General features: G+C 40.9%; 1 protein-coding gene across 1 annotated transcript in view; it reads right to left on the reverse strand.

The window, feature by feature from the left end:
- Window positions 1–12,734, reverse strand: part of mical3a (microtubule associated monooxygenase, calponin and LIM domain containing 3a) — a 63,781-nt gene that overhangs the window by 10,006 nt on the left and 41,041 nt on the right. Inside the window, 13 exon segments of the mRNA XM_030791007.1 lie at window positions 142–192; window positions 1,646–1,723; window positions 1,769–1,915; window positions 2,012–2,106; window positions 2,223–4,095; window positions 4,213–4,283; window positions 4,491–4,616; window positions 4,743–4,820; window positions 6,260–6,322; window positions 6,920–7,081; window positions 7,771–7,860; window positions 10,227–10,468; window positions 10,898–11,093. Coding sequence (XP_030646867.1) covers window positions 142–192; window positions 1,646–1,723; window positions 1,769–1,915; window positions 2,012–2,106; window positions 2,223–4,095; window positions 4,213–4,283; window positions 4,491–4,616; window positions 4,743–4,820; window positions 6,260–6,322; window positions 6,920–7,081; window positions 7,771–7,860; window positions 10,227–10,468; window positions 10,898–11,093 — 3,272 coding nt within the window.

Raw genomic sequence — 12,734 nt, forward strand, 5'->3', positions numbered from 1 at the left:
AGCCTAGCTTTACACATGCTTGCGCAGGAAATGGTTAGTACTCCAATAAGGACAAGTGTTTTGACCGAATAACCAAAAGATGTTAGGTGCTGAACCACGGCATGCGAAAATGGGTGGACCAATGGGAATGAAGAACTCTACCTTTGTGGCGTACGATCTCTTGAACGCCAGTGCATGAGGGACATAAACAGACTTGGGAAAACAAAAGAAAAACAAACAATGGAGAACAAACACACAACAAATGGTGTGATTAAATGAATTAATGTAATGTTAAATCAAATGAACCAAAAGAAAATAACAAAACAAAACAAAAAAGCATTAAAAAACACATTTAAACATTCACTCATGCTCCACCCTCTTGCACAGACAACAAAGAGGTTATTGTTTGGAAATGCTAAGATGATCTGCGTTGCTGTATAAAAACAATTCAATTAAATTAATTGAGGCAATTATAAAAATCAGCAATATCTTCTGTCAATTCCACATATTAGAGAAATTACCTGTCTCATTATGATTAGGCTGTTCTTATGAATCCAAACAGTTCCATTAAATAAAAGAGGTACAATATGCAAATATGTTTTGACTGAACCTCTGTTGGCCCTGAGTAACAAGGCTGATTAATGGGTAGAGGTTTATAGATAAATGTAATTCATTTGCATATATTAAACTCCCCACATGTGAACAAAACACTCAGCTATTCTTTCTGTAACACAAAACTAACACAACCACAGCACAGAGACCCAACTGCTTACTAAGAGAAACTGAACACCAACATAAAAACACGTGCTACTTTAGTGTCAGGGCCAGGGGGCAAGAAGAAACTTGAGAATATACTACAAAAACTTTCAAAGCAATATTATTCAAAATACCATTTTCAGAAGTATGAACTAGAATGTCAAACACTCTAAAAGGCTGTAAAAAGACTACTTGAAATTCACACAATGATTACACTTTTCAGTCTGCTACAGCCAGTATTAACAACCAGGTTTAATCAGTAAGTGTGGAAAATGTGTTAAAAAAAAAAGGTAATCCTTTATCAGCTTTGATGTCATATGCTCTCTAAGGACATATATGTCTCCTCCTTGTCTATACTTTAAATGCGTTGAGTCCTTTATTTTCATTCCACTGGCCCAATGTTCTACATACTAACAGCCACAGATACACAGTACTACAAGGAAAACACAACTTTTGAATTTCTAAAATAGAAGAATGCAAGCAAAATACTGAAAAACTTGAGAAACTGGGTTGTTTTCTGTTTTTGTTTTTAATCACTAAATAGTGTAGTCTTAATTTAAAATCCCAGGGAAAAGAAAACAAACTAATTGAAAAATCAAAAAGCCTGGGATGTAATTCAAGATAATCTTGTTTGTTTCAGTTAAATCCTTTTTAGTTTTAGCAGATTGTTCTAGGTTCACTGATTCAAGAATGAGAAGATTAAACGCAAAACAAAATATTTTCTAAAAGCTTATCTCAGTATACAAAGAGACAGATAGTCAACACAAAACCGGAATTTACTCAAATAACCTTGGGACTGTGATGTATCAGAATCCCAGAAATGTTTTATATTTCTGTTTTGTTGCATTCTTTATACTGTACTTAGAAACCCAAAAGCTGGAAAACCCTGTTACTATGCCACAATAAATACCTCATCATCCATTCCTCTCTCCTTTTCCAGGTCCATAATTTTCTCTTTCTCTCTGACTTTCTCTTTCACTCTCTCTCTCTCTTTAACTTTCTCCTTCTCTGTCACTCTCTCCTTCTTCATGACTCTTTCCTTTTCTCTCACTTTTTCCTTCTCTCTTACTTTTTCCTTCCTTCTCTCTTTTTCTTTCATCCTTTCCTTTTCTCTCCCCTTCTCTTCTTTCATTGCATCTTTCTTTAAATCTGACACAAGGTCAAATAAGTCCACGTGGCGCTAAAAAATGCAAAATCATTCGTTAGTATAGGAAACACCGGCAGGTTAACATACAAATTATCAAACAGCATTTTAATAAATACCAGGTGAACTTACATCTGCTTTGGACTTTTGGGAAGATCTTTCCAGTACATCATCACAGGAAAGGTCAGAGTCTTCGGAGAAGCTAAGGTTTCTTCTCAAATTCATATCTGCAAATGAAGGACAGAACAGCGTGCTCCTATCTGCTGTGCACAAATATCTGACAAATCTGGCATTAAACAAACATACTCATAAATATTACAAAAAGAGATATTCTCCAGCTAACCTGATGACCTGCCCAAAGGCGATGCTCTCTTCTTCCCAGAATCTGCAGTGGCTGAACCGGATTGGGTGCTATCACTGGACTTGTCATCCTTCTTCTTCTTGTCTTTCTTGTAACCGGAGAAAACAGCCTTCCACAGGGATTTGTGTTTAGGAGGTGTCTCCTCTGTACCAGAGAGCCTGCTCTCATTTTTGGACTTCTTCTCTTTCTTGTTTTTCCGTGGGGAGAACAGAGAGCTACGCTTTTTGCTTTTACCCCCCGTGGAGCTCTCTGAAGAGGTCACAGAGCTATCCAAGCTCTTGCTTACTGGTGAAGTGAAAAAACGATCTGGAACCACCTCTGCTTGCTTTTTAGATTCCAGGGCCTTGACAGCAGAGGACTTCGGAGAAGTCGAGTGCTTTTTGCTCTTCACGGACATCTCAGAGGGGACGTTCCAACCCACTTTGGCCACAGCACCCTTGGCTGCATCAGACTCTTTCATTTTACTGAGCTGCTTGGCCATGGCATCCTTCAGAGCCTGGCTCTTCACAGACTTCTCCCTTTCTCTCATCCGCTCTTCAGCAATCTCCTTAGCCTCTGGAGAGACATGCTGAGTCCCCTTTCCTGGCTTGGACACCACATTTCCAGGGATGTTTGGTTTCCCATTCTCCATTGCTAAGGCCAGATGCAAGGGTGGTTTATCCCTATTTGTCTTGCTGGTAGGTGGAGTATAAAATCTATCCTGCATGCTAGCGTCTGGCGTTCGGTCATCATACGTGTCCTCAACATCATCAGCGAAGGGGATCTCCTCCACACACTCCACAAAAGACTTCCGCACCTCTTCCCTGCGAGGTTTATTTGGCTCCTTCACTCTCATAACCACCTTGGGGTTTGTTGGTACAGTTCTGGGAGCAGGTACTGGTGCAGAGGCAGGTTTTTGTTGTGGGGGACCTTCTGGAGTTTTTGCTTTGGGAGGGGCAGGCTCCACTTTAGGCTCATCTTTGCCTTTAGGCAGGTTGTCCCAAGCAACCTGATGTTTCTTGTTTCTGAGGGTAGCAGGCTCTTCATTGGGTGGAGGTGGAGGAGGACTGGAGGGTGGGGTGAGCATGGTGGAGTCTGAGGTGTTGTAGCTCTCACTAACAGCCGTCTGGCTGGTGGCCGTGCTGCCATTCAGGCCCAGGCCAGAACTACTACTGAGATCCCTCCTCTCTGAGCCATTACTCTTGGACTCCACAGGAGAAATAACCTGGCCCTCCACAGTTATGTTCAGTCTATGTATAACAGAGCGGCCAGTGAAGGGAAGCTTCAGCTCCTCAGATTGATCTTCTGGTGTGTAGGAGGAATCTGGGGTCGGTATCCTGACACTCTTGTCCACACTTTTGCTCCTGTCTAGCGGCGCAAGTCCCAGGCTTCTTCTGATTTCAGCACTCTTTAACCAGAACTCCTCGATGATGTCAGTTTTTTTGACCGGGGTCTCCTCCGTCGACTCTTGGGGTTTGAGAGGTTCTGGAGACTTTCTCTCCGAAGTGGGTTTGGATAAAGGTGTAGATGTGACAGCAGGTACAGGCTGAGTCCTGACTGGAGAGCCTTGAGAAAGGGGAGAGGAGGGTTCATGGCAGGGAAGAGGCTGAGCACAGATTGGGGATAACGGGTTGCCTGACGGAGGGCAGGCACAAGACTGGCTCGGGATAGGGGATACAGGGGTAACAGTCTCTGGAAATGGAACAGGTTGGGAGCGAATGGGAGATTTCAATGCTACTGGAGAACATGGGCTCTTTGCCTCTGGGGAGTGTGCAGGTGAAGCCTGTGGTTTGACATCATCGGGTAGAAAGGGCTCAGGAAAAAAACGTGTGCCTGGAGATTTCACCCCTTGTGGAGGGGATACTTTGTCATTGACCTGAAAGACACAAGAAAACACACAGTCATTCAAAGCAAACTAGGCCAATGGCTAAACACAATAAATATGCATGTAGTTAACTCAAGATATTTTGACAGTTATGAAAATTCTCGTTACCTCTTTTACAGGAGATTCAGGTTTTTTGATGGGAGAAAGTGTCAAATCCTCAAACACCTGTGTTGGGCTGTCTGAGGGTTGCTCTAAGAAGCAATGTATAAATTATAATCAGTATCTGTTACAGTGAGAACAGCAATGAAAACCAACTTCATGTCGTAATCTATTAAACCAAAAAGAAAACAAAAACCCTCTGCAAAAATCTCTTTAAGAATTAACATATGCAAACACCAGAACTGGTGACGTATTAAACCCAGGTACAACAAGATACTGATGGACACACAGTTGTTACCATGGTTTAGAGACAGGGCTTTGGATCTCGGCTTTGCCGTTATCCACTGGGAGTGGCTCTCCTTCGTCTAACTGGTGTAGACGAGCTTCAGCCTCTGCGTCTGAGGGAATATCCTCTGTGATAGTGAGGACATTACGTCATCAGATAAGACACTGTGTTATTACATGTGGTGGTAGGCAAAGCAGGGACACAATACACTACATTAAATCATTCTTAAACTGAGATGGTTGCTATCACATACCTTCATCCAATTCGGTGCCAGGTTCAATGTCAGGACTCCCGGCCTCTGCATCCAGGTCATCATCATCGTCACAGGGCTCTGGAGTCACAGAGGTATAAAACAGGGTAAGAACAGCACGATGAGAAGTAGCGTAAGCAAAACGAAACACATAAGCCTGATCCAATTCTTCTGTACATCTGATTGCATTAGCGAAAAAAAAATGCATACATTTACTGGGAAAATGGACATTACTTCAAGAAAGTGTATTTGTGAGTCAAATCATCTATCATCAGTGAATGTCTTTTAAACAACTGATATCAAATTTAACCTTAATGCAAACAGGGCCTCAATGCAAACACTTTTACACAATATTTCTATGACATTGTAAACATAAGAATAAGCACAGTGTACATGAATGGCAGTAGTTGTTAAACATGCATATAGGCAAATATCCATTTGCTTAAATGGATGAGGCATGGATTAAGCAAGCAGGGGGAACCAGACATGTTAATGACACAACAGGACAACTCTGAAAGCAACAACTCCCCTTCCACAAACCAGAAAAAATGAATCTATCTTTACAAATTCTTATGGTCATTCTGGGAAATCTGAACACTGAGCCTGATGTAAAAGCTGATTATGAAAGACAGCTGTGTGCTCACTCTAATGAAAGCAGAGGTTACTATCATACAAGTAAGATACATTGGATCTTCACAACTGCAGTACAGTAAACCCAGTCAGGGCATTGCTCATACCGCAGCTTCAAATGATTGATTTTTCAGGATCAAAGACTAGTTGTAACATACAATGAACCGTCTTTTGGGAGCTTGACACAAGTATCCCTTTAGTTGTATTGTTGAGTGTGTCATGTGCCTCACAGAATCCTATCAAGGTTCCAAAACATGTTTATATGGTTCAGGTATATCATAAATAAAATAAAAACATACAAAATATAATATTTCATGAATCATGAATCATGAAATGTAGCTTTACCAATGAAGAACTGTGAAAGGCATATGAGGACTACAATAATGATCATAAGACTTGTTATTCTCCGAGCTGTTCGCAAACAGTGACTGAAAATACACGTTACAAATACATAGCATTCATAATATTTGTTTTGCTGCAGCACAAATCATCGCTTGTAGAGAGACAGGAGTGTCTACATGCAGACTTGGGTGAATACAGAATGTATTACAAGCAACATTTTTCAGTACGGTGTTAGCTGAAGAACAGCGTTTGGGAAAACAGCCTTAGCAACAGAAAGGCTGAGAGGTTTTCTGTGTCATGTAGTTTCAGCATGCAAATGTATGTGTGTGTGTATGTGTGCGAGTGTGTGTGTTTCTGCGCACGGCACTGATCAAAATACATCATGCATGTTAGTTTGCCTGTGTTCAGCGTGTAGGCGCAAAGTGGTGATGTGCATGTATGTGAGTGTCTGTGTTTGTTTGTGTGTTCTTCCTCATTTAGCCATGCTCTGTTGAAAGAGGTTGTGCGGATGTTTCTAGAAAAGTTGTCAGAGCATCATACAGCACTACCTCCAGACACCGACTCCAACCAGGCCCTGACAGCTTCGTGTCGTGCTGATGTGTGGGAGGGGGCTACACTCAAACACAATGGGGGGGGGGAGATGGGAAATGAAACAGGCACATGGAACAAAGAGACAAAACACAAAAGAATAAAACAAAATGGACAGTAGGACAGAGGGGCCAGAGAACGGGAACAGAGACTGGGCTTAGGCAGTCCAGAATCTTCCGTGACCAGCACCCTCAAATACAGATGAGCCAGCAAGTTATTATTGGACACGAGCATAATAAGGACACAGAAAAATCAGAGCAAAACAATTTATAAGATACAGTTATAAGCCTCAGGACAACATAATCAAAAACAACGAGACAACACAAGGTACAAAATGAAACAACAACAACAACAACAACAAAGAAACACGCTGACTTAAACTGAAACAGGACAAATGAATGAAAACACGAGTTAACAGAAATTGTCATTACAAAGCCTGTTAGTGTAAAGGAACCAAAAAAAGATGGAGAAAAAAAAAAGACTGCCACTCAGAGGCCAAAGAGCAGCCGCAATTGTGAGACACGCGCATTGACAAACCAACATTTCCTCAAGGTGACTTGAACACTGACCCACTCTATCTGAGCCCTGTGCCCAGGCAGGATTCATCCTAGCTGGGTTACCTGTGGTGGGCGTGGGCTGGGTAGGCAGTGAGGGAGCCAGAGAGCCAGAGACAGAGGGGCCCTCCTTCTCCCCCTCTGCCTGCATGTGCGTCCAATGAATGTCCATCTGGATGCCCAGAGGATCCACGGGCTGCAGCACCTGTTGGATCTGCAGGTTCCTGGCTGGATGGTTGGGAGTTGGACGGAGTGTATGTTGGGCATTGTTTACAGACAGTTTGTGAGATGGTTGCAAGGATAGTGTGAGCGTATGATCAGACAGAACAGGTAGAGCAAAAATGGACAGACAGAAACAGAAACAAGAGAGAAGAAAGGAAGAGAGAAGTTTAGAGTAGAGTTCAAGATCAGCTCAAGGTGAGAGTTGAAGTTGAAATAGATGTACTTACAGAAATATAGTAGCATGCATCAATACGACTAAGCAAATACACAACCGCCAGACTGAAGCATGAAACAAACCGTGTTTGTTACTCTAGTTAGCATTCAAAACGGCTTCCACTCAAAGGTGATGTGTGTATAATAGTTACTCACTGTTAAAACAGAAGAATGAAAACGGTTATTTTTTGGACCCGAATAACATGCTTGAGTAAGAAAAACACCAGTAACCACCCCTGAGTGCCACACTAGATAAACTGACTTTAGTACCATACACTACAAATCAACTGCTGAGTTATTGGTAACACAGTTGTAAGATAAAAATCAAAAAGTAAAACAGCAAATGGGAAAAAAAATAATAATAAAAGAAAAAAACAACTACAATAACAACAAAACAAAACAAAACAAAACAGGTAAGTTAGGTTATGAGAGTGTCCTGCAAACCAAGAATAGAGGCCGATCACATCCACAGGCAGTGCTACCTTTAAATGTACCCGTATCCTCTTCCTCTGTGAGGTTTTCCAGCCAAAGGCCAGACTGAAGCTCCCTCTCCCAGGGGTAATACTCCCCCTCTGCCAGCCCACACATTTACCCCCAGGGACAGACAGACACACACACACACACATACGCACAGAGAAGGGAAAAACCACAACACACATACAGGGGACATGAAAGGATAGTAGAAGAGAGGAGAGGATGGAATGGCACACAGACACAGGGAAGAAAGGGAAGAAAGGAGTGAGGAGAAAGGAGGTAGAAAGTGAAGGAGTGATGCATCAACAGGACAGGGTAATGTACAGTTTGTGAAATTTCTTTAAAAAGGTACCCCCTACATAATAGTAATTAGGGGTCGACCGATATAGTTTTTTCAGGACTATACCGATACCGATTCTTGGCAATTATAGAGACCAATAACCGATATTTGGAACCGATATATATTTGCAGTAAAAATGAAAATCTTGGTGTCAAAATTTAGAATAACACAAACTCAAACTCAAAACTTCATTGAAATTCCTTTAAGCATATGTTTAATTAAAAGGCAACTTTTCAACATCTTATCTTAAAACAAAAAGTGCAGGGAGCTCCCAGCAGCATTTCTTATAATGTTAACTGAAAATTTAAATAAATGCATGAATGAATAAATAGGAGTGTTCAACTCTGACAACTCTACACTATCTAGTTATGGATTGAGACTGAGAATATAACCGGCCATGGTAAGTGAGGTGCAAGAAGTAATGTTATACCCTATCAATTTTTCCGCTACTCAGCTAGCTAAATTATGGATCAACAAATGAACTTGTTGACATTCGCTATCGCATTCAAGTTAACTCTACAAGACTCAACAATAGGTTACATTATTACCGTTGGCTACCTACGACATGTAAAAACATCAAGTCATAGGTACTAGGTATGACATAGGCGAGGAATGTTACGTTCGCTAAAATAAGTTCCATTTGCAGTGGCACCAATGTTACTCAAAGATACAGCTATCGCTACATAGATAAACTATTATCTCATAATAGTTATCTGTATATCAGTGCAACGAAGTGCATTATTCAGGCATTTTCTGTGTAACTGGGAAACTGGGGTTTTTGCAACTTCACCATGGAAGATTGTGATGTTTATTGCAACTTTGGCAACATCTACTGCCTCACCTTCGAAACACAGCTCAGATGAGCAAATGTGTTCCTCTGTGCCCTTGTGTGGCATAGTAGCCTTCAGTGTTGATAGGCTATTACTCGTGATGTATAACCAATCAGATAGTGCTGTGGGCGGAACATTACTTTAGACCAGACAGTGGTAACCACAGAGAGGCGGCTGCATCAGAGCCAAAGTAACGCTTTTTAAAATTAATCTATTTTATAGGCAATCAGATAAAAAAAACACCGATACCAATAATCAGAAAAATACTGAATATTGGCTCCAATAATCGGCCAGGCCGATAATCGGTCGACCCCCAATAGTAAACAAGAAGAACCCCTGATGAAGAGGGACATTTTGAGAGCTCTGCTGTGTTATTCTGGGACCTATACTCTCAAATAATCGAAATATACACAACAGAGGGCCGTGTAGAGCAATTCTGAAACCTAGTTAGGTACGGAACAAAGTCCACAGATTTATTAGGTATGGATCACATGCTAAACCAAGCATTAACTTTAGTGAGGTTGTTAAAGTACTACATGATAAAATCATTTTACTATGTAGTATAATATTAAGGTATATCGTTCCATTCCTTAAAACTATACCAAACAAATTTACAGGGGTACCTTTAAAGGAAGAGAAATACAACACTTATGGAGCAGACACTGAAGGAGGAGGACCAGACCGGACAGAATCTATAAAAATGTATTGTCTCTATTGTTTCTGATATCAACACATTCCTGGGGGACAATACTGGCTGCATTACTTTGAGCTTTTTATCTATGAGAACGATACTAGGTGATACATTTTATCATACTGACATATGGTAGTTGCTTATTTGGAACTCACAAGTTCTTATTTTAGAAATAAAACATTACTGATTCATAGCAAATCAGTAAAAGAAACTATTACACCACCATTATGTGTATATGAGGTCACAAGCAATCAAAGGTTTTTAAAAGGTAGACACAGTATGTAAACGTCAACTGTGATGAAGACAGGGAAATGAGACAGGACAAGACAGACAAACATTCAAATACCCAAGACTTTTCACAGACAGAAGAATCACCCATGACGACAACAAAAGCAGCCACTCTGTTGTTATTGCTACAATCAATTGATTTAAATATGATTCTGGATTGTTCTGATGGCTCGTCTGCTTTGGGAGTTTCCGACTGTTTGGCTTTCAGACCTAAACCTGTGGAGTTCATCTTCTAGAACGCTTTGCGATGACAAAGTACTGGAGCTGCAGAGCAAAATCCGTAATTAAAAGACAGTCTGCGCAAATCAACCTTACCGTCACTTGATTCCTCCTCCTCTTCATCTTCGTCCTCATCTTCTTCCTCATCCTCATCTTCTTCCTCCATCTCTCCATCTCGTTGTTCTGTGGCTAGTAAACCATTCTCTTCGTTAGCTCCAGGGTCACTTTCACCCCTCAGTTTAGCATGGAGTTCAACGGCCTCTTTCCAAGGCACTCCTCCCAGGTCAGACGGGCCTGGGGCCTCCTCATCCTCCTCCTCCATGTCAGACTCTGAGCTACTGTGGGTGGAAGTTATAACTTTACTCCATGGCCACTTCAACTAATCTTAACCAAAGCGATATTCTTGCAAGTACTGTGTATCGTTATTCTTGTATCTTGTATAGTTCTTGCCCCTGATTTCAGAAGAGATTCAGTAAGTTCCTATATTGTGAGCGTGATGAATGCTAATTTCCTTAAAATATTCAATTACTAAGCCTGTGAAGTGTTAAGTGTATGTTTTAAGCTAGAACAACTGACTCTACATTAACTGTCTACATCAGTCAGATAAACTGAGTATCTGTGATGAAAAAGAGCCACATGAGGTAAAACAAAAAGTTACCAAAGACTAAGAAACATCTCACATGCTCACAAACAAGTCGCCAAAAGAAAGCCTACTGGATGAATGGTGCACTTTGCTCATTATCATTACACAAACATATGAAAGATACCTGGAGCCCTCCTCTACATCCGTGGCCTTGTCCAGTACGCTGCTCAGATTATGCTCCGCTAGCGTCTCCTCCGGCACCTCCTCCAGCTCTTCTTCGCGCTGCATCGACAAACGGTAGTTCTCCAGCTCGATGCGCTCTGGCGTGCCCCTAAGGCGCTTGGCGAAGCTAGGTTCCGTGACCCCATTCACCTCAGGCACTGCAGAAGGGAGAGGAGGAGAGACAGACAGAGAGGAGTGGGAGAATGGGAGAGAGGACGAGACCCCTGAGAATGAGGAGAGCGCGCGTGGAGTTAAAGGCCCGCCGAAGGCAGGAGTCTGGTGCTGCCGCGTAAGCGTCTCGCAAAATGAATCCTAATTTGAAACTGATTTGCAGTCGGTCCTAGCTGAAGAAAGGCAATTTTAAATTCTAATATACTCTGATCACCATTAATTCAATGTCTATCTAAACCCAAAGCTATTTAACATTGGCTTGGAACCAGCTTGAGACTTCTTTCAACTGTAAGTACCAGATAACTCACAATAAGATCAAACCTACCTGACAGTAAATCCCACTTAAACTAGCACTGCACTTAATACTGCATGAAGTGCAAGTCAGGCAGCTGTTCACTGAATAATGTCTACTGAACAAAATCTGTTATCTGCAAAAAATACTTGTTCTACATGAGCCGTAGAGGATAGAGACTGAAAACTAAATTCTGTTTAGTTTATCTGACACAAACAGGTCTAGAAACACGGATTATAAAGACATCTCTCTGGGATTTTGCAGGTAGTGCTTCTGCCGCATTTGTTTAATTGGGAATTTACACAAAGACCTAAAAAGCAGGTGTGATAATCAGGAAACAGTGTGCACATTTCATGAAAGACCTCACGTACCAAAAGACTGTCACAAAACAGACCAACACAGATATAGTAATGTCTCCAAATTTATTTATATAGATATATAGATATATGATTTATTACCCTGCAGCATTGAACAAATAGATCTAAATATGAGGATATCATCTTCAATACTACATACAGTTTGAATTTTGGTACCTTGCCTTTTCCCATCCTAAGAAGCAACACTTTTTCCAACTATTTCATAATATTATAATTATCTGCGTATGAGGCGTATTAACTGGAGTGAGCTTGCACATGTGAAAGTAAAACCTTAATGTGTTAAAATGTTGAATGTGCTGTGAATTCCACTGGGTGAGAAGGCTTAGTATAACTCATGTGTTTCTTTTTCCCTAACGTTTGTATTACGTTCATCCCAAAGCAGCTAAACAGAATCATTCCACCCGTGAACCAAAGATCCCAATTCAGTGCGACTATGGATGAGCCCTCAAATGAAAACATTTTCTTTTTATCCGATGAAAACTAGATTTTTCTGAGAAAGTGTGCAAGTGAAAGAGTGTAGAGTGAAAGGGAAGCATGCTATCCACAGTGATAACGGAAAGAAAATGAGAACAACTCATCAAGACATAGAGCATACCACCAACCCCAATTTAATGGAAATAATTATGAATGGAGTTTAAATTTTTAATAGCAATGATGTGCTCAATAAAAGCAGGCAGCTAGAGCAATTCGCCTCAGCTAAGCAAGAGAATACATTCAGATTTCCACAGCTAAATCATTTCTACTCTTATACTACAGGCACTTTGAACTGCTGACACATAAATTACTGCTAGTCTGCTCTTAGACACTCTAAAACCTAACAAACATATAGTTTGGCCACACTCGCTAAAACATGCCATTCTAGCATTTTGCCTTTTAAAATCTTAGAATATAACTTAGTGCTAATTATTTCATACACTACCGTATAGTTATTATTATCATCTACATGACAATGAAACTGA

Source organism: Chanos chanos, chromosome 13, assembly GCF_902362185.1.
Source record: "Chanos chanos chromosome 13, fChaCha1.1, whole genome shotgun sequence".
Lineage (NCBI taxonomy): Eukaryota > Metazoa > Chordata > Actinopteri > Gonorynchiformes > Chanidae > Chanos > Chanos chanos.